This window comes from Mus musculus, chromosome 9 (assembly GCF_000001635.26).
Source record: "Mus musculus strain C57BL/6J chromosome 9, GRCm38.p6 C57BL/6J".
Taxonomy (NCBI): domain Eukaryota; kingdom Metazoa; phylum Chordata; class Mammalia; order Rodentia; family Muridae; genus Mus; species Mus musculus.
The window spans coordinates 18,452,918-18,478,327 of NC_000075.6; the positions used below are offsets into that span (position 1 = coordinate 18,452,918).

Below are 25,410 nucleotides of genomic sequence, written 5' to 3' on the forward strand. Positions count from 1 at the left end.
GTGACTTTCAATGCAGATGTAAACAAATGTCTATATCCCTGATAGAGTACCAGAGCCAGATCAAGGAAATAATTCCAGCAAGCCTGGCTTGTCAAAATAATGAATAACTGAAGGTTACTTAGACAAGTATAGATGACTCAGAGGCAGCTAAAACACCAAACACCCTACCCCCATTTGGGAGACAAGAAAATAGCTGCATCCTTGGGGCTCCTTTCTCAATCTATTGGCAGTTCCACATACAAACTTCCTCTTTAGCAGCAATCATAATCTGGGGGATGGCTCTTGAAAATTTTGAATCCTGAAGGTTCGATGAGTTTCCTGTTTAGTTGGCTTCCTCTTCCAATGTTATTTATTGCATTATTGTTTCCCAAAAGATAGAATATTTCAAGTCAGCAAATACCTACCCAACACTTCCCAGAAAGTACTCAATAGATGAGGTAGTATTAAGATAAGTGACTGTTTTATGTGCAAATCTGGACTTTACTATTATTAGTCAGAGAACTTAGGCAAGTGACTAATGTGTAGTATATGAACTTCTTCATTGGTAAACTTGTAATAATATCCCAACACAGGGATGCTAGTCCAGAGTACTCAATAGTTACCTATATGGTATTACTGCTTGTCCATGAAGAGAACTACATAATGTTTGACCATTTATTATCAATGCATTATAGTACTTTATTATGAAAAAATGTGGTTCCTATAAAATAAGGAACACCACACAAAAATCATCTAATCTTGCATGCACCTTGCTATAGAACTTCAAAATAAAATTTAAAAATGGCAAAAATCAGAAGAATGGTAATCCATAATCCCAGTAGACAGCTACTATGACTCTACCACCAGATCCTCTGAAAGAAAATGATTTGTACATGCCATTAAAATAGCCTACATTAACATGCATACACCACATATAAACACGTAAGAGAATATATACTACTTTCAAAGAACTATGGATATTATTTGACACACAGGTTTACCAGTTAGATATAACATTTATATATATGAACTGAATGTCAGCTCAAAAGCAACAAATCATGTTGTTCATAGGTTTTAGAGGAAACTAAATCATTGTTACTGTTCCCCTGTTTATGTCATCATGATCAAGACAAAATAAAACAGTTCTAGCCGGGCAGTGGTAGCGCATGTCTTTAATCTCAGCACTTGGGAGGCAGAGGCAGGCGGATTTCTGAGTTTGAGGTCAGCCTGGTCTGCAGAGTGAGTTCCAGGATAGCCAGGGCTATACAAAGAAACCCCATCTTGAAAAGCCAAGCCAAACCATACCAAACCAAACCAAACCAAACCAAACCAAACCAAACCAAACTAGTTCTTATTTCAGATCTTACAGCTAGTTACCAACAGAAAGTGTGAGAAGAGGAGAAAATGAGTAAGAAGTCAGGCTTTCCCTCCAGCCTCCAAATTTCATGGCAACAGTGTTTAGACTTCAAGAAATCCTGATGTATTATTTTAGTACTGCTTACATATTTAAAAACGTATTTACTTGGTTGTTGGGCTGACATGCACGCTGGTGTCAGAGGATAACATCTGGAAGTCCATTCTCTCTTTTCACTGTCTGGGTTATGGGGAACCAAACGGAGGTGATCAGGTTTTATGGCAAGCAACTTCACCCACTGAGCCATCTTGTTGGCTCTAAGTAGGACAAAAAGGAGACCAGGTACTCGCAGGACAGAAAGAATAAAAAGGATTAACATCAAAAAGTACCATACTCTGACAAAAATACTATGTCAGCTTGTCAGGCTGGCATCAAATTCAAAATCCATATTGCCAGTCTCCTAAGTACTACAAGTAGTATTGTGTGCTAGTATCCCCAGCTCTAAGTACTACAATTAGTATTGTGTGCTAGTACCCCCAGCTCTAAGTACTACAAGTAGTATTGTGTGCTAGTACCCCCAGCTCTAAGTACTACAAGTAGTATTGTGTGCTATTACCCCCAGCTCTAAGTACTACAAGTAGTATTGTGTGCTAGTACCCCCAGCTCTTTGGAAGATAAGCTACAAGAACGCTGCACTGAGGATTTGGAAATGTTAAGGGCTTGTTTGTGGGCAGGGGGTGCAGTGAAGACATACATATAAACATACATGGTTATAGAACAAAACTGTAAATCAATAATCTGGTAATCGAGCCTGAAGATACTACCTACTGAGAGAAACCCCACACTCATCCATTTCATTTTCAGTATAAATTACACAATTTCTCAATAGAGAGCTGAAGCTAAAGCACTCTGGCATGCATTCCTTCACTTTCCTAAGGTATGCCTCTAATTTATATGCTTAGAAGGAATCACTGCAAAGTTTTTCCTTCATTAGAGGACACCTCAAAGGCTTGCCAATAGCTTTGAGTTTAAGGAGTTTTTTCAGAAACCATTATCATTCCTCTTCAAGACCGGAAACAGTCAAACATTTCCCATGATCACTGCAGAGCACTTCACTACTTGTGGTCAGTAATGTGAACACTTTGCTGTACAGTTTTCTGAATTTCTTGTATTTTTCAGTTGTTGCCCACCAGAAAGACTGAAAAGATTGGGATCACTAGAGGCCATTGCCACACGCTCATTATTCTACCCACAAGATCTCCCCAACATATCTTTGGGGCATATACAACATGAACTAAAAAACTCCTATCACATAGACATATTTGCATACATATTTAACAATTAACTGAATGGCATTTCATACTTATCAAAAGAATGACGATCTATTGCTGATTTCTCTTCACTAATTTCATGGCAAGTTTCTCAAACGCGTCTCAGAAAGCTACCTCCTGGCCCTCAGGTATTCTGTAGTTTTCTCTCACACAGTATCAAGGTTGGTCTGTGATTGAGAGTATAACAGGGAAGAAGTGAAAGTCAACCTTCTGGAGCCAAGGTCATAAATGATACCTCATTTTTAACTGGCTCTCTTGGAACTTGGGGGTAGTGAGTTGTTCTTTTGCCATATTATAGAGATATATAATCACACAGAGAGGCCTACATGGTGAAGCACTGACAGTTTCCTGTCAATAACCAGTGGAAAATCACTAGGCCTGTGTGTGAGACATCCTAGTAATGGTTCCTTCAATAACACATTTAGAAAACTGCAGCTCTGCTTGAAGTCTTGAATGCAAGCTCATGAGAAGTTCTTAGAAAAAAACTACAGTACTAAGGTGCCTTCATATTCCTGACCTACAAAATGTGAGGTATTTGTCTGAAACCACAAATTTGGGGGTGGGGTAGGGCGGAGGATATATAGAGCAATAGATAATGTATACACCTGGTGCAAATTCTCTCAAATTATCTTAGGATCAACAAAGGTTTTGCACAGAAATTTCCTTAGTAATTTTTCACCACAATTCATATCCACCTATTATGTACTCTTTTGTGCACAGACAGGTAGGAGTTACTGGTAAAAGATTTTCCACAGTGGTTACATCCATAGGGCTTTTGTCCAGTATGAGTCATTAAGTGCTTTTTCACAGCTGAGAGATTATTAAAAGCTTTTCCACAGTGACTGCATTCATATGGTTTTTCTCCAGTATGTATTCTCTTGTGTACAGTTAGAGAAAAACTACTGCTGAAAGATTTTCCACACTCATTACATTCATAGGGCTTCTCTCCAGTGTGAGTTCTTAAATGCTGGGTTAGATATGAGCTCTTCCTGAAGGTTTTCCCACACTCCTGGCACTCAAATGGTTTTTCTCCAGTATGAATGCTATTATGTCCAGTGAGCGAGGACCTTGTACTGAAGGCTTTTCCACACTGAGAACATTCATGTTGATTTTCACCCCCTGTGTGAATTCTTTTGTGGCTTTTGAGGTTACAACTGGTACGAAAGACATGAAAACACTGGCTGCATTCATAGGGTTTTTCCCCAGTGTGAATTCTTACATGAAGTCTGAGGGATGAGGGATCGCTAAATGCTTTCCCACAGTGATTGCATTCAAAAGGTTTTTCCCCATTATGGATTCTTCTGTGAACAGTAAGATAAGATTTGCTGCGGAAGGATTTTCCACACTGGGTACAGTCATATGGTTTTTCTCCAGTATGAATTCTCTTGTGCTGAGTAAGGTTAGATTTTGTGCTGAAGACTTTAAAACATTGATTGCACTCATTGACTTTCATTCCATGATGACCTCTTTCCTGTTATGAGATAAATGGTAACTATAATTTATATTATTATTATGCCATGCTATAATAAGATTCCCTCTCCCAGAAAAATCTATGACACAATAAACAGTTTGGTTCTTTTCAGAGCTTACATATGACTTCTGCTTATTCTGAGCTTGCTCAAAGGCACAGACATTTGGCTATAAATCCTTATACTAAAAAATTTCTGAAAAATTTAGGATCACTTATGTTAAATACCGATCACCTGATTCATACTTAATGATATGCAAATTTGTGGGACCTCTCAGTGAAGAAATATATTTAAAGTTGGCTTAATCTTTTCTCTAAAAGTATAGTTTCACAGTATCTTCACAGAGACATCATTTCCTTAAGATTTAGTGACACTGTTTGTAATAACTTCTTGAGTTTTCTATCTGTTCTAACATGGAAAAAAACAAACAAACAAACCCAGAATCATTACCTCCAGTTGTACTGTTTTTCCACCGTTATCATGTTCTTTACTAAAAATAAGATTCTTAGGAGTTAGCCATTTGGCTTTAAGTACCTTCTCCAAATCTGAAACAAATTTAAAAGAAAACAAGTCAGTAGAAGATAGAAGGAAAAAAAAGTGGGGTGCATATATGATATAGGGTACACTCGAAAGGATTAGAATAGTTGATAAAGATTGAAAAGACAGGGAAATTGGTTCTGGAAATTTAGTTAAAGAAAATATATTTTAGGACTGGAGAGATGGCTCAGAGGTTAAGAGCATTGGCTGATCATCTTGAGGACGTGGGTTCAATCCCCAGCACACACATGGCAGCTTGCAACTAACTGTCTGTAACTCAAGAAGACCCAGTACCCTCACACAGATATACATATAGGCAAAACACCAAATGTGCATAAACTAAAAATAAAGAAATCATAAAAATAGTCTTTAACAATGAATATATTCTAGACATGTATTTGAGATTGATAAGAGACAGACAAAATAAATGATCAGGAATCAAAACTGTGACTGAAATGTACAATTTCTTTTTTATTTTTAATCATGATTATGTGTGCATGTGTGTGTTGATGTCTGTAAAAACAGACGGGTTGAATCCCTCTGGAGTTGGAGTTAGGTGTTGTAGGGACTTTTTTATCCCATTTTGCCCTCAACTCAGAAACTAGGCCATAAACCATTCACTCCAGCAGCAGACCCCAAAGTCTAGGAACAAAATACTAAAATCCATCACTGGAGGAACAGCTTAAAATGTAGCCACATGAATGGGAGATATTTTATCTCAGGATAGGCCATCTGTGCTGGGCAGCCCACCCTGTGGTTAGTCATTCAGGATGAAGATATACAGTCCACACGGAGCATCCTGGTACCCAATAATGAGTTCTTAGATTACCTAACTCTAACAATAAAATTGACAGACCATTGTAAGTACTCTGCTTCTGCAGCTGATCTGCATGTGAGAGGCAACAAGTCTCAGGTTTATCACCTCACAGTAAACAACAAGAGGCTAAAGCAGTTTTTGTTTTATTTCAGCAGGGGTTTTAAGGCTCTAGGTCTCTGGAAAGTAGGGGAGGGAGGCCTGTATCTGCTATCAGCACTAGTATGACTCTCAGAGTAATTGTTCTCATGAAAGAAAAGCTCACTAAGAGTTGGCACATGTAGGGACCCATGGTTCCAGCTGCATATGTGGCAGAAGATTGCCTTACCTAGTATCAATGGGAGGGGAGGCCCTTGGTCCTGTGGAGTCTCAACACTCCAGTGTAGGGGAATGCTAAGGTGGTGAGGTGGGCGTTGGTGGGTCATAGACATACAGGGAATAGGAATGGGGGGTTGTGGAGGGGAAACCAGGAAGGGGGAATCACATTTAAATGTAAATAAGTAAAATAACGAATTAAAATAATAAAAAAAGAGTTGGCACAAGAATTCAGGTCATAAATTGAATAGGAAGTTGTAACAGAATGCCTACATGCAATTATCCAGCTTGACATTGACTACTTGTTGCTAGCTTAAAGTGTCATGGAGAGTTTGAACTGTAACTTAGCAGCCCTTGAAGTCACTCAGTCAAAATCTTATCTCCTGTTTTTGCACCTGAGCACTTCTGAGGTGCATATCTTCTTTATGTCCTTTGATTAATAGTTTCAATAGCCCCTTGGAATGTGCCCTAAGTTTTAGAAGTCTCAGAAACAATTAAGCAGCCCTGTTATAAAAAGGACATGAAAGTTTTGTCTGTGTCCCGTTCTAAAAGGAGGTGACCATTGCATGCAAATTGCTTCTGCAGAATAAACTGAGTCTGGGGCTTTCCTTCAGTGATTTTTCTGACCCTTACAGTGTGAGTCTTCCTGTGTAGTGGCTGGGAACTGAATTCTGGTCCTTTGCAAAAGCAATACATGCCCTTAGCCCTTGAGCCATCCCTTCAGCCTGTGTCTTAAAATTTAAAAGCAAAGAAAACCATAAATCTTTGTTTTTTCTTTACAGGACAAAGTATGAGATGATTAAAGCAGAGTTGAGAGAAAAGCAAAAACAGTGCAAGTTTGTGGCAGGTGTTCACATCCATCTTTGTCAGGAGCAGATGACTTCATCTTCCATTGCTGCTTTGCAGCCATAGTCACCTCCCAGGATGCAACTGTGCTTACCTGGATGGATGCCTGGAATAATTCCTCTGTCCTCTCTTATAACTTTGTCTTCTTCTTCCAACTGGGATATCAGATTTGGTTTATCAAGGTGCTGCCCTATTTATGGAGAAAATATTCATAATGTTAGGGAGATTATTCAAAGGATACTCAACAAATCTGTAGCCAAACTTTTGAAGATTAAAAAAAAAATGTGATTTTTAACAGCAGTGGATAATTCTGTCTAAATTCATAGGAACACAGAGTAACTTTTATCAGGAAAAAATATAAGTATCTTTAACTCAATATTCAAAGTAATGGATTATTAATTATTTCAAATATACAAGCCTAAGTTCAAATATACATTTAAAGAGCCCTAAAAGTTTTAACTATGAAGAATATAAAATCAGGGAAACTGCAGGGCAGTGGTGGCACATGCCTTTAGTCCCAGAACTTGGGAGGTAGAGGCAGGCGGATTTCTGAGTTCGAGGCCAACCTGGTCTACAGAGTGAGTTCCAGGACAGCCAGGGCCATACAGAGAAACCCTGTCTCGGAAAAAAAAAAAAAGAAAAAAAATATATATGTGTGTGTGTGTGTGTGTGTGTATACATACATACACACACACACACACACATATATATATATATATATATATATATATATATATATATATATATATATATATATATATATATATATATATATATATATATATATATATATATATATATATATATATATATATATATATATATATATATATATATATATATATATATATATATATATATATATATAATACATAGAAACAAAGAGATAAGCATTTCTCAAATAAGATATTAAACAGAAAGTTCCATGAAAATATGGGTCACATCTGTGTTTTGCAATCCCTGTTCACATTTAAAGACTTAAAAGACTTACAAAATTGAGAATGAAAATAGTGACAAGGAGGAGGTCAACCAAAGCTGCGCGTAACCTTACAGAAATGAATTACCTTTCTGGAACTACAAACTTCAAAAAAATCAAATCTACTATCAGAATATTTAGTTGTGGAAACAAAGTCAAATAACACACTCCTGCCAAGTCTAGCATGGTCTCGGTGGGAACAGAGTGACATAGTTCCTGACCCTGGCATAGGATCAGTAGGCATGGGCCTTCAAAAGTGTTGATGGCTGCTGTGGGCATGAGGCTTATTTGTATATTATTTTAAATATTTTCACATTCTTTCAAGGACTGTCCTCCCTATTAACATTAATGTCTCTAGGATAATGACAAAATGAGTCTGAGAGTAGAAGGTGTGGCTAATATCTTAGCAAAATAGTAAACTTTGGCCCCTTCAGGTCAGCCCTTAAGGCTGTGGAAAAGAACTCTTAAAAACAGAAATTTGAAAATATATAATGTTTCAACTATACAAAGACATAATGATGCAATATGATTTGTATAAGAAAATATAAAGGAACAGAGGTAGCTACACTATGAGTCAGCTTGTCAGAAAGATACAGACAGGCACATACAAATGCAGGCAGATTCCTGAGTTCAAGATCAGCCTGGGACAAATGGAATTTAGTTCCAGGTGTGGTCAGAATGGTGTTCTCAGCTAAGTTCCCACCCAGCTAAGTTTACAAAGACAGCAAGATCTCTTAATTATATTGCAATGCAAACCAAACCAAACCAAACCAACCAACCAAACAAGAAAAATGTACTTGCTGTCTCCTAAGAATCCAGGGGATCAGGTCATGGAAGCTGATGTGTGGGATGATCAAGAGGGAACCTGGAATAAATAACTGAATTGATATGTAAATAAAAAACTGGGCTTTTGGTTTGCCTGAAATGAACTAGCAAAATATCACAGCAGTTCTTCTTTAGATTTTTTTTTCCTATTGGAGCACTGAGCTGTCTTGAAATCTCTAAAGATGAAACAAAACTCTTCAAGAATATTTTTCTAATGGGATTTCTGATTCGGCTGGAAAATCCATGGAGAGTGAACCCAGTTGCTTTAAATTTTTCATAGCTCTTTTAAATTTCTTTCATGATTTCTGGTCAGAAAGCCTAAGAATTATTTAGAGAACAGACACAACTCTTTTAGAATGTTTTCTCAAAGCTCTAGAGATGGCTGAAGAGCAAAGACAGCTCTTTTTAGAACTTTTTCTGGCTTTCTGATTTTGATTAGGAAACTTAAGAATTACTTTTAGAATTTTTCTAACAGGGTTTCTGACTTGGTTAGAACATCCAAAAATTTTCTTGTTTGTTTGATTTTTGAGACAGGGTTTCTCTGTATAGGCCTGGCTGTCCTGGACTAACTCTGTAGACCAGGCTGGCCTTGAACTCAAAAATCAGCCTGCCTCTGCCTCCCAAGTGCTGGGATTAAAGGCATGCACCACCACTGCCTGGCAAGAATTTTTTTATAGCACCTTTTTCTGACTTTGGGCAGAAAACCAATGAGATATCCAGAAAGCTTTCAGAGTTTTTATTAACAGAGAGATGTCTCAAGCAGAAAGCTAGCTGTCTCAAACAGAGAGTTTTTTAGAATATGGAGACAAAGCTGTCTAGAGAAGAGCAGGGGACACACACACACACACACACACACACACACACACACACACACAGAGCGAGAAGGGGAGGGGGAGAGAAGGAGAGGGGGGAAAGCCATGACAGCAGAACACAGGCCCCATGATTTGACTTTGAGTCCTCTGTTTTCGCCACTCCAAGACACCTTTTCTCTCAGAACCCCTCTCCCAGCTGAGGTTGGTCTTTGGCACACACCCAACTAAGTCTGAGTAAAGGGCTCCAGGTCATTTTTAATTGACTCACACACATCTTCTGTTCTGGCTTTGTACTTGAAGAAGAGCCGAATAGAACTTAGTCTATGTTTTCATTTGGCCTCCAAGGACTTCCTGTGAGACTGGCTTAAAGGGCTTTCCTTTATTTGCTGCTTAACTCCACTCTCTGAGACACATAAGACTAACACATTTAAAGAACAATGTCTAAGATAAAACTTGAAGAGGCCTATTCATCCCAATTTTGTCTCCACTCAGAAACTAAATCATCAGCCTCTGCTCCAGCAGCAGACTTCAAAGTCTGGGAACAAGACAATAAAATCCCCCACTTAAGAACAGCCTAAAGATAGCCACATGAATGGGAGATATCCTTTTTTTTTAATTAGATATTTTCTTTATTTACATTTCAAATGTTACCACCGTTCGTTCCTGGTTTCCCCTCTTAAAACCCCCTATCCCATCCCACTTCTACTGCTCACCAACCCACCCACTCCTGCTTCCTGGCCCTGGCATTCCCCTACATTGGGGCATATAGCCTCCTCAGGACCAAGGGCTTCTTCTCCCATTGATGACAGAGAAAGCCACCCTCTGTTACATATGCTGCTGGAGCCATGGTTCCCACCATGTGTACTCTTTGGTTGGTGGTTTAGTCCCTGGTAGCTCTGGGGGTACTGGTTGGTTCATATTGTTGTTTCTCCTATGGGGCTGCAAACCAAATGGGAGATAACTTACCTCAGGATAGGTCATCTGTGCTGGGCAGCCCATCCTGTGGTTAATCACTCATGACACAGGAATGCAGCCCATCTGGGGTGAAAAAACCTAGTGGGGAAACCCCCACTCAACTCCCGATTCGGCATGCACCCAAGAATTACGAACAGAACAGAACGCCTTGATGTAAAAACATGAGGTAGTTTAATGGCGGAGCTCCGGGTCGAAACGTATCTCACACAGGAGACAGTGGATTCGACTGTTTAATGGCGGAGCTCCGGGTCGAAACATATCTCATGCAGGAGACAGTGGTTTCGGCCATGAGGCTTGGAAGCTAGGGTTTTTTATAGAAAAGGGGCTGGGGCTAGGGGAGGAATTGGTGTGGTTTCACATGATTGGTCCATTTAAACATCAGCAGTCTGTTAACATTTAACTTAGGTCAGAAGGGCGGGAGATAGGGAGGCGCCGGCTAGTCTGGCATGTCATTCTCTTTATCTTTATGGCCAAGCAGCCTCAGGAATGTCTTAACGACGGGCCTGCCCGGGCATGTCCTGGCCTGTTCTGCTATGTTCTCATCCCCAGGTTTCAAAGCTCACAAACAACTCTTTGGGATATTTGACATACATTACATGAATTACAGGTCTCAAGTTTTATTTTCTTTCAGGGCATCCCAGAACCCATGAATGAGGTTTTAGATTACCTAACCCTAACAATATAATAATAAACATTTGTCTATCTCTGATCTGTCTGTCTGAGTTGTTCTGAGGCTAAAAGCTGCTGTCTCTAGTTTAGCACCTTATAGTAAAACAGCTGGGTATTAGGTAAAATGGTCTTTGTTCTATCTCTGCAGAAACTGCAGGCTCTAAGTGGAAGTCTAGGGAAGAAACAGGGGAGGAAGGCCTGTATCTGCTTTTTGTTCATCTTTCAGTGTGCATGATCACATGGTAAAAGGTTCACTGAAAGTTTGCACATAAATTCAGGTCATAAAATGATAAGAGGCATATCCACTAAGAGTAATTGTCAGGGTAAACATTCATAATTTGTTATTAACTATACAGGTTCATGGAGAGTCAAAAGACTATAAGTTATCCTTGAAGTTCTTTTCTAAATAAACCCAGTCAATATTTTATCTTCTGTTCCTGCACCTATAAATTTGTAGTTCTTTTTGATTAATGGTTTTACAACTTCATGGAATGTGCTCTAGGTTTTGGATGCCTGTTTGCTATCTCAGAAGCAACTGACTGGTGACACTTGAAGACTGGCAGAGTTCTCATTGCAGTTTTGACATGGGAAAGGATTTAATAACAGTCTTAGTATAAAAGAGGCTTGAGTGTCTTTGTGTCAACATTTTGAAGTGGTGATGACCCCTCCATGCTGGTTGCTTCGGCAGAATAAATGCTTTTTGTTTTTGCATGCTATTTGAGTCTGGCATCTCTCTTCAGCAATTCTTGAACCCTAACAAACTGCAGACACAAACAAGCACTAATCAAAAAGAACCCAGGAGGGAAAACCAAACAAAAAGATGTTTGCCTAGAAGGGTTCTGCAAAGATACCTAATGTTCTCCAGAACCAAGATTGTTACGGACATTACCACGGCAATAGCATATACCCAGAAAAGACCTTACAAAACTCTAGGTTCACATACTTGGTTTACGTCTAACAGTGCACGAAGGAAAAAAAAAAAGGTGAAGGCAGTGTTAGAAACCCATCTCACTTAGTTTTAGTATTTGTATTCCCTCATGCAAATATAAAGCTCATTTAAGGAGATTAAGAGGTTTAGGTTTTTTGTTTTAGGACTTAAAAATAAGCCAACCAATTACCTGTGTCCACACCTGATAAATACTGATACTGGAAAATTAGCTTTGAAACATCAGTCATGCTAAATACAATGAGATGATAACCCCAAAGACAGAGGCAAAAACAGACTGTGGAATTACTGCAGACTGAACACCTTATTGCAAAATTCAAAACACTCCAAAATCTAAACCTTGTTTTTAAACTTTTGTTATTGAGAACTGCAAAAATAAGTACAATGAAAGATGATCACTTTTATATCCTCCTCAATATGTCCCTCTCTCAATTTCTCAGTTCCCCCCAACTGCCACTAGTTCCCCAGGCAGTAGTGGGAATAGATATTATCCACTCCAACTATGAAGAAATTTGGCTTCTACTTTTTAAGGCAAGTTTGAAGCCAACCTGGTCTTCATAAAGACCCTATTACATAGGAAGAATGTGTCAAAACAAACACGCAAGCAAACAAACAACCAAACAACAAAAAGCCATATGAAAACCTACAGTCTTCCAACCCATGAGGGAAAACCTGTCAACTACAGGGAACAGGTAAACACAGGTTACATGAAAGTACATGGGAGATGCACGGAGGGTTAAAGGTTTAATTAAGTGAGATATGGTGATTGGAAAGGGGAGATGGTATGAACTAGATTTGCCAAAACTAGGATCTATAAAGCCTAATGGTGGTGTGAATTAGAGTGACCCCCATAGGCTCATATACTTCAATGCTTGGTTCCCAACTGATAAAACTGTTTAGGAAGGATTGAGAAGTGTGGCCTTGTTGGAAGAGCTCTATCAGTAGGGTTAGCCTTTGAGGTTTTAAATGCCCATATGAGGCCTAGTCATTTCCTCTCTACCTCCATCTTGTAGATGATATAAGCTCTCAGCTACTACTCTAGGGCTATGCCTGACTGCCTGCCTACCTGCTGTCATGCTATCTGTGACAATGGCCATGGACCAACTCTATGAAACTATAAGGAAGCACTCAATTAAATGTTTTCTCTTATAAGTTGCCTTGGTCACAATGCCTCATCATAGTGACAAAACAGTAAGACAAGCTTTAAGGAATCCCATTGGTTTGCAAGTTGGAATATATTAAAACAGAGTTTGAATAGAAGTGTCTTGCATAGGTGGAAATCTTAGTGTCAGGCATGAAGTACTTCCCTACAAGTTATTGATCAGGAGACCACAGAGGCTATTACTAGTAACACTGTTTAGCTGTTCACCATAACTAGACACTAAGATCCTATTGCCAAAAACACCACTCAAGTTTGGATGCAGAATATAGAAAAATGAACCTTCAAATGATCAGAAACCTTTTTCCCTGGTGACTAAGTTGTATACTACCACAAGGTGCTATGCAGGTTGCTGAGGGAGAAAGGACATCAACGATCTTATCCAGTGCTAAACCCTGTATGCTAAAATACTGACTTGCTGGCAGAAAAGTGCCCATTTGTGTAGCAGTCAGTACATGACAGAACCCAACATGGGAGAGTTTATGCTTTGTACTGTAAAGCTCATGACTAGAAAGATCATAGATTCTAAGAACATATTCTTGTTTTGCTAAATGGTTGTGCTGTTAAACCAAACTCTAAATATTGGTTTATATGCAAGGATCTGTTCTCTCAACTTTGTTCAGAGACATTCCTTTCTTCATTGCACAGTATTAATGAAGAAACCACAATTGGTCAAAGTGCTGAGGAATGGGTCATCTGTATCAACTTCACACAATCCAAGGCTCAGAGAACTCAAGTGGATAAGGGGACAGAAATAATATAAGACCTAGAGTGTAATGAGTATGTCATGACCGTCGCATACACTGACTCATAACAGATATGATTACCTATATAATAATATCAAGCCAGTCAAAATTACAGCATAGCAAGAAGAGGGACCCAAAGGCCCTATCCCTAATTGATGAACTACTGGAAATTATTTTGCTCATGCTCAAGTGGATGGCCACACACCCATGTGCATGCATACAACACTAATTAGACTTGGGGCAATATTAGTAACAAAAACAAACAATGAAAAAGCTAAGATAAAGATGAAAGGGAGTTAAGGTAGGGTGATTTTGGAAAGGTTGAGAAAGGTACAGTGATGGATGGACATTATCAATATACACTGAATACAAGTATGAAACTTTTGAAGAGTATACACACACACACACATACACACACACACAGAGGAGTTATCTTATTCTCTTTTTATGCTGTAAGAAAATATTGTGTTTAAGTACTTTATAAGGAAATAAGGAAAAAGAGGCTTATTTTGGCTCCAGATTTTGGTGTTTAGAAAGTCCAAATAGCATGGCACTTAGAGAAGAGCCGCTGGCTCTGTCCCAATATGGCGAAGAAGGGACAGATAGATAGTGGAGTTGCTATACATGTAGAGACAATTCAGGTTCAATTTGCAGCACTTGCATTTAACAGCTCACAATTGCCTATAAATTCAGCACCAGTAGGATGTGACACTTCTGGCCCTGTGGGAACTGGCAATCATGTACATTTGCCGCACATGCACACATAATTAAAAACAATAAAATGAATGTTTTTGTTTTCTATAAAGGAAGTAGAAAGCAGACCCGCTGTCTGGAGAAGGGATTAAGCATGTGGGTTGCCTCCCTATACAACAACCCATTCTTATGATAATTAACTTGGTCCCATGAGACCTGACTGACACCCAAGAAACAACATGAATCCTTTCTGAGGATGCTTTCTTTATCCTGACACCTCCCAATAAGTCCCACAATTAGAAGTTTCCACTACTTTTAACAGTGCCTTTCATAGCAGATTACGTTTCTAGCACAGAAACCCTTGGAGGCTAATCTAAACCACAGCAGAAGTAATGAAATGTTCTGAAATTACACTTCTATACACCAGGTAAATGTACTAAAAGCCACTCAATTGTATATTTTTAAAATGATTCAAACATTGTTTTGTTTTTATAACAAACTGGACTGAAAACCTTGCTCAAGTCACTAAATAAATGCAGGGCTGACAGTGGCTTACCAAGTGAGGCCAGGTTCTTCCAGTTTTCCAGCGTTACGTTCCTGTACAGAGTTCTTTGTAAAGGATCCAACAGAGCCCACTCCTCCTGTGTGAACTGTACAGTCACATCTTCGAAGGACACCAATTCCTAAATCATTCACACATTACAGCTTAGCCAAGGATCCCACCAAAGGGATGAGTCAGAGAGCCCAAGATGGTAGACCCACAGATGAGAAGGAACCCAGAGCGCAAGACATGTAGGCAGGTTGAATCTGCCTTGGCTGCTGGCCTTGGTGTTCTGGTTCCTCTTTTGTTTACTGCCCTATTTCCAAAGTCCCTTCCTTTTTTCACTCTGACTATTTGCTACTAAAATTTCATTTCCTGGGGCTGACCACAGGCATGGGACAATCCACAAGGAGGAGAAATAATTATTACATGAATGAATAACTCCCCCATGGCTGTGATAAATTGCCTGAAAGTACGACATAGTGAAACCTTTAGTTGACCTCACCACAACTCTTAGGGAGTATGTAATGTACATAGAGACTCTGGAAGGAGCTTTGAGAGAGTAGTACATGTTGATACAAGAGACATTTTCTGGGATATCTCCAAGCCCTTGCCAGATAGATGGGGATGCTGATTAGACTGTATAAGTCTCTATAGTAACAAGTTTATGGAAGGAATGAGTTGGGAAAAAAATGAAGATTTGACTTACCTCTAACAAACTTGTCAAGAACTCAGTAGCTAGCCCTTTTTTCCCCATCTGTCCTTCCTCAGGAGACAGTGGGTACAGAGAAGACTGAGCTGAAGAAGAAGATATAAATCATGAGAATCTAGGATATCCTAGTATGCTCTGTGGTTTACTTATCTACCTGAGACTGATTACATACAACTATTAACAACTACAACAAGTGTGTGCGACACACAAATAGTACATTGCTCCATTCCTGCACACATACTTAGTCACAGCTTCCAAAAGCATGGCATAACCTTGTCTCAATCTAGCTAATATACTTAGCACCTGGGTCTACCTGCCTATGAAGAAGAGAACACATCCACAGAGAAAATTGGTGTTTTGAAGTCATCAAAAGCAGACTTTTTTTCCATTTATTCCAGGAACAAGTAAAGGTGTATACAAAAGAGACCAAAATATTCAAAATTATAATGAAGATGGCACATGCAATACCCAACAGTTACACCCTGTCCCATGGGCTGTCTCTCATATCCAAGGACCACTGGGCTCCACTCTTGCCTTATCTGCTAGGCCTGAGCCTCCTTAATGGCTATCCAACCCCTACCCCTTTCTGAACTGAACAGTGTTCTTAGAGCCTTTGAATCTAAGGGCCTGGCTCTAAGGGCTGCTAGGACCCAATGACTTACCATATATTAGAGGAATGATAGTTGCTGCCATCCAAACTCCAACACTAGAGCTCCTGAACACAGGGCAGTGGATGGGGCAGATACACTTCTGATTCCCACAGATACAAAGGACAGCACTCTGGAATCAACAGAGGATACAAAGTCTACACAGCCACTTTCCTTTCCTGGGGGTGCTGGAGGATGAGCCCTTTTCAGCTTGTCCATCTTTGCCTTCTTCAAGATGCACACTGTGTCTCCCTCCCTCAACCTTTATTCTGCTCGGCAGGTCGTCTGTGGGGTGGAGAGGTCTGTTCTCTCTCTGCTTTCACATCACCATCAACAAGAATTCTCCCCACTTCAAGCAACCGAGCAATTCTGAAGTCCTCATCAGCTAGAAATCTACTAACTCAATCCACCTCTGGCATGATCTGCTTGAATACACTATCAGACTTGAAGAGTCATATGATGTCGGATCAGTTCTTAGAGTGCAGTCATAACTCAATTTTAGATGGCAGTTGTCATCTACCCACTCAGTGGATTTCCCTATGCTCTTGACCCAGTGGCTGTAAATGGGGCTCCCATGATCCCTTTCTTGGATTTGGTTAGTCTGCTTGAAAGGTTCACACAACTTGGGAAACAGTTTATTGGAGTGTAGTAATTTCTGTCTTGACTTGTTAAGACTCATGAAGTTCTAAAGGAGGCTTATTAAGACAGTGGAAAATTTAAAGGGAGGCTCCTTAAGGCACAGGAAATAAGCAACCCAGGAAACATCTGTAAAACTGGAGCAGATTCACAAGGCCTATGTCTCTTCAGAGTGACATAAGCAGTAAGGACTGCTGAGGAGACAGACCAGCCTAGCTGCCTGAAAAGGATCAAACCCACTAAGCTGCTGTATCAGACATTCTGTGACCTATGAAGCTGCCTGCAAGAAGTGTCTTGAGTTCCAAGTTTACAATACTGGTGAGCAATCACCATTGTTGGGGTGGCTTTTGGTGATGCACCCACTTTTTACAGTTCCATATTATTTTTCTTCCTTCAAGTTCTTCATCCTGCTACTCAAGCCAGATAGCGTCTTCTGTGATGAAATAGTCTCATGGCCTAAGTATGTATTTTTCCTAATTACTGTCCAGTCTGCTTCCCTATACTAGCCAATATTTCTCATAATGTCTCCTTTACTGTTGTCCTACTTGCTCCTCACATGGTAACATCTACTGTTCACCACTTCCATCTCTGGAACAACACCACTGAACCAATGATGACTGTTGGCATTTAGTCTAGGCTCTGCCAACAGGTACTTGGCAATAGCCAGGTGTGCCTAACTCACTATAAAAGGGGATGCTTCCCCCCTCCTCTCTCTTTTGATCTCTTGCTCCTGCTCTGTCCCCTTGCTCCTGCTCCCCCTCTCTTCCCATTCTTCTCTCTCTCTCTCCACCCCCCCCCATGTACTCACTGCTGGCCTCTACTCCCCCACTCCCGCCTTTCTCTGTCTCTACTCCCTCTCTCAACTCCCCTTCCCATGCCCTGAATGAACTCTATACTATACCATGGTGTGGCTGGTCCTCAGGGGGAAGGAAATCCTCATCAAGGGCCCACAGAGGCCCCCCTTTACCCCACACCTTACCGCCCCTCCACCAAAATATATTCCTTCTCTCCTTATTTTTTTATAAAACCCAACAATGATGAGGTAGCAGAGGCACAGACTACTGTCCCTGGACACTATCTCTCGTCTGTCCCATGAACATAATCACAAAAGACCACAGGCTTTGCTGAGGACACATAGAAAAGCTTTCTCATACACATCTGGCCATAGCTCTTATGAAACAAATCTGTTAGCATTCAATTTTTTCTCTTTCAAACCCATTTTTATTAATTATCTCAATGATATCCAAATATCAAAAGACTAGGGTAAGATAACTGACTGTATTTATAATAGCAAATAATTAAAATAATCATAAATGGGTCTGGGGAGATAGCTTAGGAGGTAAAGGCACTTGCTGTCAAACCTTACAACTTCTCTTTATCCCAGAAATCCACATGGTAGAAGATAAGAATTAGCAAGCAGTCCTCTTACCAGATACTATGGCACATAATATCCACACATAAAAATAAATGTAATATAATAAACACAGGCCATATAGTAGTAGTAAACCAACTTTCCAAGTTTTCATACTTTGCAGAAGAATTCTGAAGATGTAAGAAAGGTAAAATACTTGAGTTTGGAGAATATCCTGGGCTATACAAATTGAAATATACAAGGAGGAAGGAGAGGCAGAGGCAGGTGGATCTCTGAGTTCCAGGCCAACCTGATCTACAAAGTGAGTTCCAGGACAGCCAGGGCTACACAGAGAAACCCTGTCTCAAAAAAACCAAAAAAAAAAAAAAAAAAAAAAACCAAACAAAAAAACCCAATGTCTTTAGTGTCTTTTTTCTTAGAATGTACACTCCATGACAGGACAAAAATCTGTTTTGGGCTTCATGCATTAGACCAGGGTCCAGCTCATGAAAGTGACCAACTATCCCAGATTGTCTGGACTTCTCTGAATCCTCAATGTCCTCTGCTCTAGAAAATTCTTCAGCCTTGAATAAAATGAGCGTCTTGATCATCCTAACCTGTGTAATAATGAATTTCATTACACAATTACCAAATATTCCTGTAATATAATTACAGGAAAGCTAAAATAAAAAAAAAACGCCATGAGTAGGAATGCACCTCAGTAGTAGAGCATCGGCCTAACTGGTGCACAACAAGTGTTTGGTCCCCAGATTTTCATAAAAGAAATCAAATACATACAGCTAATAAATACCTCCTGTATTACGAAAAAAATCATACTGCTATTTCAGAAATTCAGAATGCTCAATTCCTATTAGGAAGAAAGGTAGCGCTGGGTGGTGGTGGCGGCGGTGCACGCCTTTAATCCCAGCACTTGGGAGGCAGAGGCAGGCGGATTTCTGAGTTCGAGACCAGCCTGGTCTACAAAGTGAGTTCCAGGACAGCCAGGACTACAAAGAGAAACCCTGTCTCAGAAAAAAAAAAAAAAAAAGAAAGGAAGGAAGGAAGGAGACTACCTTGTTCTTTGATACTCTTCTAAATATTTTCAATCTTATAAACATCTAGTAGCTACTCAATTTTTAAAATTTCTGCTCCTAATGTAAGGACACTCAAGACATCATTTTCATATATGCCTTTGTATTCTAAAACGTCATGACAATTTGCAGGTTTTTAGGAGTCACATGGAATGCGCTTGAAGAGTGCCACTGAGTACTTCTAACATTTACTTCAGACTTGTAAGTACTAAAAATAGACACAAATATTTCATATATTTGTACTTAATATAATATTCTGAAAATTTTGGTATAAGTATACAAAAAATTCTGCATTTATATGCTTATTCATGGCTAATTACTTTTATTTTGTGTAATTTGCATTTAACTATATTTACTTTTCACACACCTTTGTATCCATCCCTTGAATATAACCCATCAAATATTAATACAGCTTCTTGAGATAACCCTCATTTTAAACAGGTTGCAATCTTAGAATTACAACCTGTTACAAGCAGAAGAAAAGGAGTTCTACACTGCAGGATCAGGTGGAACCCCATTGTTTCATATTCCACATCGTACTCACCTGGTTACATGAAATTAATAGATTAATGAGGGCAGGTGGACATTCAGGCGTTTTCAACACAACATTGAGGGTCCAACACAAGTTTGAGTTTGCATGATGTTTTTCTTGTCTGGAAAATAAGGCACAAAGATTGATGAGTCCTTTTATGGAAAGCATTCAAACTGTGACAGAAAAAAACAAAACCTTTCATTGCCCCTCGCCACGTGTATCTACACAGTTAACGTGTAATAATAGCCCAGGTTTTGGCTGTGTAAAAGGAATTACCTAATATCTATGCAGGCACAAACTCAGCAGAAGCTGGAATGATGTGTCTATTCAATTGCTCAATGTATTGACTAGAGAGAGCTCTTTTGGTGATTTCCACGTGCAGTAAACGTAGAGGTCCTAAAGGTGATGGGGCTGAATGAACTTCACAGAGCTGGAAGGATTTCCACCCTCAGCACATGTGCTAATTCGCCCTGAACGCACCTTGCAGCTCAGGAGATAGAACAGGACCCGCTGGCTGACCATCCCTCAGCTCGCCTGCCACGCCCCCCTCTGTGAGAACAAAAAGCATTCCCAGGGCTGCGAGCTGGAAGAGCTCGGGTTTTATCGCTGGCTGCGGAAGCAGCCTGGGGCTTTCGGGAGGTAGCAGGAGTCCAGGGCCACTAGGCAGAGGGCGCTCCCGGCTGGCGCTCTTTCTCAACTCGACTAAAAACCCGTGTACACACACCGAGTCGCCCTTCCCAGCCGCCGAAGACGCCCACCCCAAGATCGACCACATCCGCTGCGCTGACTCCTCCTTCAGTTCCGCCCCGCGCTTCCACTTCCGGCCCTGAGCGCCGCCTCGAGGTTCACTTCCGCCCAAAAGTTTGTCCGGGTTTTAGGGCAGATTACACGTCTGTGGTCCCCTTCGTATTGTACGTGTTCTTCCCAGTTTGTTTAGTGACTGTGTACATAGTTGGATTTTGGGATAGGTCAGCTAAAGAGACCAGGGCGACCCTGGGAACTGTAAGAGGACGGACTATGGTAGAACCTGGAAGCGCAAGCTTGGGGGAGCTTGTGTAATAGCTGGGAAAAAGTTCTGAGGAAGTGGCTAGGGTGAGGATTAGTTCTGGGGCAGGTGGGCAGAGATAAAGTCATGAGTGAACGGAGTTGACAAGGGGTGGAGATTAGTTTCAGGGGTGGACATATGGAATAGTGTATGGTATGAAGTATGATTGCTACTGTCCCAAGGAATTTGAGAGGCTGGTTACTGGGATAGGAATATGGATGGGATGTTGTGAGTCCTGTGGTCCTACGGAATATAAAAGATCACCCCCAGGGGTGGAACTGGAGGTAACCCTCCTTGGATCATGTCAGAATGCCGTCTATGAAGTGAAAATGTGTAAGAAGAATTCTGACTGCCAGTGAGAGAGCCAGGCAAGAGTCCTGTGACCTCTAAGTACAAAATCGTTCTTGGAATGGGGATTCCTGTCCCTCCAGGGTGTAGTAAATAGGAACGGGTGTACTTCAGATTGTCTTACTAGTCAGAAGATGTCTTCAAGCACATGCTGTCCTTAGGACTGTATGCAGTTCTTAACCTGTGGGTCATGACCCCTTGTGGAGTAGGAGGTTAAATGACTTTCACTGAGATCTCCTAAGACTGTAAGAAAACAGGTATTTACATTACTATAACAATGGCAAAATTATCTGGGCAGTGCTGGTGCATTCCTTTAATCCCAGCACCTTGGGAGGCAGAGGAAGGCGGATTTCTGAGTTGGCTGCCAGCCTGGTCTACAGAGTGAGTGTCAGGACAGCCAGGGCTACACAGAGAAACCCTGTCTCGAAAAAACAAAACAAACAAACAAACAAAAAAAACCCACCAAACCAAACAAACAGAACAAAACAAAAACAAACAAACAAACAAAACAATGGCAAAATTATAGTCATGACGTAGCAACGAAAATAATTTTATGGTTGGTGGTCACCATAGCATGAGGAACTGTATTACAGGGTCACAGTTACATTAGGAAGGTAGAGAACCATTGATATACAGCTCATGGTAAACTCACGAGAACGGGTCTTGCCTTTGTGACTCTGTACAGCTTTAATTCGCATGAGCCTTTTTCTTTTCTTGATGAAAGGCATTCTAACAGGAAGATAAAGATTCCTGCTATGCTATTGGGTATATACTACAAGAAAAAAAAAGTCAGTGTTCTAATTTGATTTCTACTACTGTGATAGAACATTCTGGCAAAAAAAAAAAAAAAAGAAAAAAGAAAAGAAAAGAAAAGAAAAACAAGAAAGAAAACAAAAGCCCCCTGAGGAAGGAAGGAAGGAAGGGCATCCTAATCACAGTTCATCGCTGAGAGAAGTCTGGGCAGGAGAACTAAAACAGGAGATGTAGAGAACACTGCTTACTGTATTAAAACCTTAGGTTGTTTAGCTTACTTTCTCATACATCCCAAGATTTCTTCCTCAGAATAGCACTGCCCATGGTATAATGGATTCTCCCACATCAATTCTAATCATTAAAGTGCCCCACAGACTTGTCTTCAGGTCAGTCTCATGGAGACATTTTCTTTTTTTTTTAAAGATTTATTTATTATTATATCTAAGTACAATATAGCTGTCTTCAGATGCACCAGAAGAGGGTGTCAGATCTCATTATGGATGGTTATGAGCCACCATGTGGTTGCTGGGATTTGAACTCAGGACCTTCGGAAGAGCAGTCGGTGCTCTTAACCACTGAGCCATCTCTCCAGCCCCCGAGGCATTTTCTTTTTCTTTTTTTTTTTTTAGATGTAACATTTGTTATTTTATTGGAAAAAGCTGGTATTAACATATTTATAATTTTATTCAACGGTTGGGATAATTTGTGAGACACCGAAGAAAAAAAGAATGCACCTATGAGCCACAGAACCCCAAGTGACTGGGCCTGACTATGTTGCCAGCACGAAGATACCCAACACCCTCCAAGGGTATCACCCTCAGAGAAGAATCAAAGCAGAAGAAAACAAACTCAAAACCCCAACAATGTCGCAATGATTATGGGAAATGCCACATACTCGAGACCAGAGAACTTAAGCACAGTAAAGTGGCAAAAGGTTTTATGTTTACAGGTGACTCAAGCTTGTGTCAACGTGACAAAAAAACTACATTAGTTTGTTATAGATATATCTACATACTCAAGCTTATTACTTCTGTCTTCACAATAGCTATGCTCCAACCAGCCTATATGCCTGTTAATAAATTAATGGGTAAAATGTAGTAAATATACACAGTGGAATTCTATCTAGCCATAAAGAATATGTCATTTGCAGAAAAAAAGAACGATGAGGGGGAATTACTATACTAAATCATCATATTAAAAGAAACTAGTCTCAGAAAAATATTGTACGTGTTTTATCATAAATGGAATCTAGGGGGAAATATAGTAGGGAAATGTCATAAACATATTCCTTTGTGCAATTAACATATGTTAACTTAAAATGCATTTTCTTTATTGCATGTGTCTGCATGCAGAGGTCAGAGGATATTCCTCGGGACTCAGTTATTTCTCGCCTTACACCATTGTTAATGTCTAGTGCGTTGAGGAGTCCCAAATGAGGGTCACATTAATTAGGACCCAGGGGATGAACAGTGGTAGCACACCAATGCATAGTTTATTGAAAGTTTCAGCATCTTTTATACAGGAAGCAGAATTAAGATTTTCCCACACTTTCCAGTTTACACCAGGTGCTGTTTACCTAGAAATAGCTTATCTCTGTTCCAAGTGACCTCAACCTCCTTGCAGACTGAGAAATCTGTCTGCAGTCTGACTTTTAGATGTGTAGGTTCTTATAATTAAAAACAAAGTTACGTACTCACATGAGAAATGGATCATGATGGTCACTTCCTCAGGTTTGCTGCTTACTTGGCAGAATACCAGGATCCTCTGCTTGAGAAAGTATGCTTCCTTGGTCTCAGTCTGCTGAGAATGACAAAGACCCTGGTTGCCTTGAAGCTAGCAACCTGGGAGCAGTCTCCTGATGCCATTTCCCTACACATCACGTGGGATGGAGGGATCAAACTTATGTTGTCAGGCTCAGAGACAAGCATCCTTACCCACTAAACTATGAAAGGCCCACTATATGCATATTTGATAAAATAGGTTTTTTTTTTCAACACAGACTAACCCTAGATTGTGTTAGAGGTCATTGTTTCAACCTTTATAAATATATAGGTGTTAAATATTCTGTGTTCTGTTGGTTGAAAGGGTTTATCTTGAATTTAATCTTTTCCCAGGAATGAAAGCAAGGACCACAATGCTTAGTGTGATCAGCAAGGCTGACTGAAGCCAAGATGACAACTTCAATTCCCAGGCACAGATAGATTTCTGTTCCTGGTTGCATGTCTACTGCAACTATCCATGTGCTAAGAAATGTGCTACAAGCAATCATCAGCTTTCATTGGAGATCTGCGAGGGGACCAGAATGGGCAATGAGTTGCCAGCAACTTCACTCTTTACATTGTTGGGTTACCTGTGGCTGGAATAGGAATCAGCCTTTAAAAGGAAGGGGATTTTGACATATAGTACAACACAAATGAAACCTTTTGTTGAGTAAGGTATGCTAATCATAAAAGACAAATGCTATCTATTTCTGTATACAACTGTCACTACGGTAGTAAGCAGAAAATAGGACAGTGGACGTCCTAGCTTAGGAAGATGAGTGAAGAGTTAGTGTGCTTTTCCTATTGGGAAGTAGGAGAAGAGTTTCTATTTGGGAAGTGAGGCAATTCTTCAGGTGAATGGTGAGTATCTTCAACAGTGTGAAGATACTCATGTCACTGAGACAGGCACTGAAGAATGGACAGAGGGTGTATTTTATGTTCTGTACGTTTTATAATTTTTAAATCAAAACAATATGACCTGTAGCCACTCTGAGTTTTTCCTTTCTCTGATCATATGAGCATCCTCACTCTTTCCCCATCCCTACCTCCTTCCCTGTTCCTCCTTCTCTTCCATCTCCTTTTCTTAGTAATAAATAAATCTTAAAAAAAATACATCCTAGAAGTTAAGTTTGTATTTTCTGTTAACAGCACATATCAATAGATGAGCTGAATTTTATCACATGCACATGTTCTCTGTTCTTGTTATTTATGAACATAGTAATTCATTTGAGAGGCTGAGGCTGAGAAAAGAAGATTATGAGTTTGAAGCCAGCCTGAGCTGCTCAGGTAGTTGAATGGCAGCAATAATTATGTGTAGCCAGAACATATTCCCCTTGCCTCCCAAAAGAACAAAGAAAAAAAAAAAGAAAAGAAAACAAAGTTAACACACACACACACACACACACACACACACACACACACACACCATGCCCCTCAAGTTGTAAAATAAGACTCACATCTCTGAGTGGCTCCACATTCTTTCCACTTCAAGATTATGTGAAACGTTCCTTTTGGATCTAATAACAAAGGGCCATTGTGACTTTTCAA

At 40.0% G+C, this 25,410-nt stretch overlaps 1 protein-coding gene across 14 annotated transcripts; it reads right to left on the minus strand.

The window, feature by feature from the left end:
• Window positions 1-640: 640 nt before the first annotated feature.
• Zfp558 (zinc finger protein 558) lies at window positions 641-25,384 on the minus strand. Of its 14 annotated transcripts, none has more exons than XM_011242609.1 (11): window positions 25,320-25,384; window positions 23,800-23,902; window positions 21,474-21,592; window positions 20,233-20,352; window positions 19,969-20,077; window positions 16,362-16,479; window positions 15,697-15,785; window positions 15,003-15,129; window positions 6,740-6,835; window positions 4,584-4,678; window positions 641-4,135 (listed from the first exon to the last, which is right to left on the minus strand). In XM_011242609.1, the coding sequence occupies exons 6-11, from the start codon at window positions 16,390-16,392 to the stop codon at window positions 3,350-3,352; spliced, it is 1,224 nt and encodes a 407-aa protein (XP_011240911.1). In that variant the 5' UTR covers window positions 16,393-16,479; window positions 19,969-20,077; window positions 20,233-20,352; window positions 21,474-21,592; window positions 23,800-23,902; window positions 25,320-25,384; the 3' UTR covers window positions 641-3,349. The 14 variants fall into 14 exon arrangements, with proteins under 14 accessions (XP_011240911.1, XP_017169092.1, XP_030100490.1 ...); XM_017313603.1 differs by having other exon boundaries at window positions 23,800-23,899; window positions 25,320-25,366; XM_030244630.1 differs by lacking the exons at window positions 16,362-16,479; window positions 20,233-20,352 and adding an exon at window positions 8,423-8,486.
• Between the last annotated feature and the right edge of the window lie 26 nt (window positions 25,385-25,410).

Excerpts from the sequence above, each read along its gene's own strand:
- Zfp558 (XM_017313604.1), bottom strand. The coding sequence starts at position 16,392 with ATGGCAGCAACTATCATTCCTCTAATATATG. Across the intron at positions 15,786-16,361 it reads TATCATTCCTCTAATATATG|CTCAGTCTTCTCTGTACCCA; the intron begins GTAAGTCATTGG and ends CTTCTTCTTCAG. Across the intron at positions 4,136-4,583 it reads GAAAAACAGTACAACTGGAG|GAAAGAGGTCATCATGGAAT; the intron begins GTAATGATTCTG and ends ATCTCATAACAG.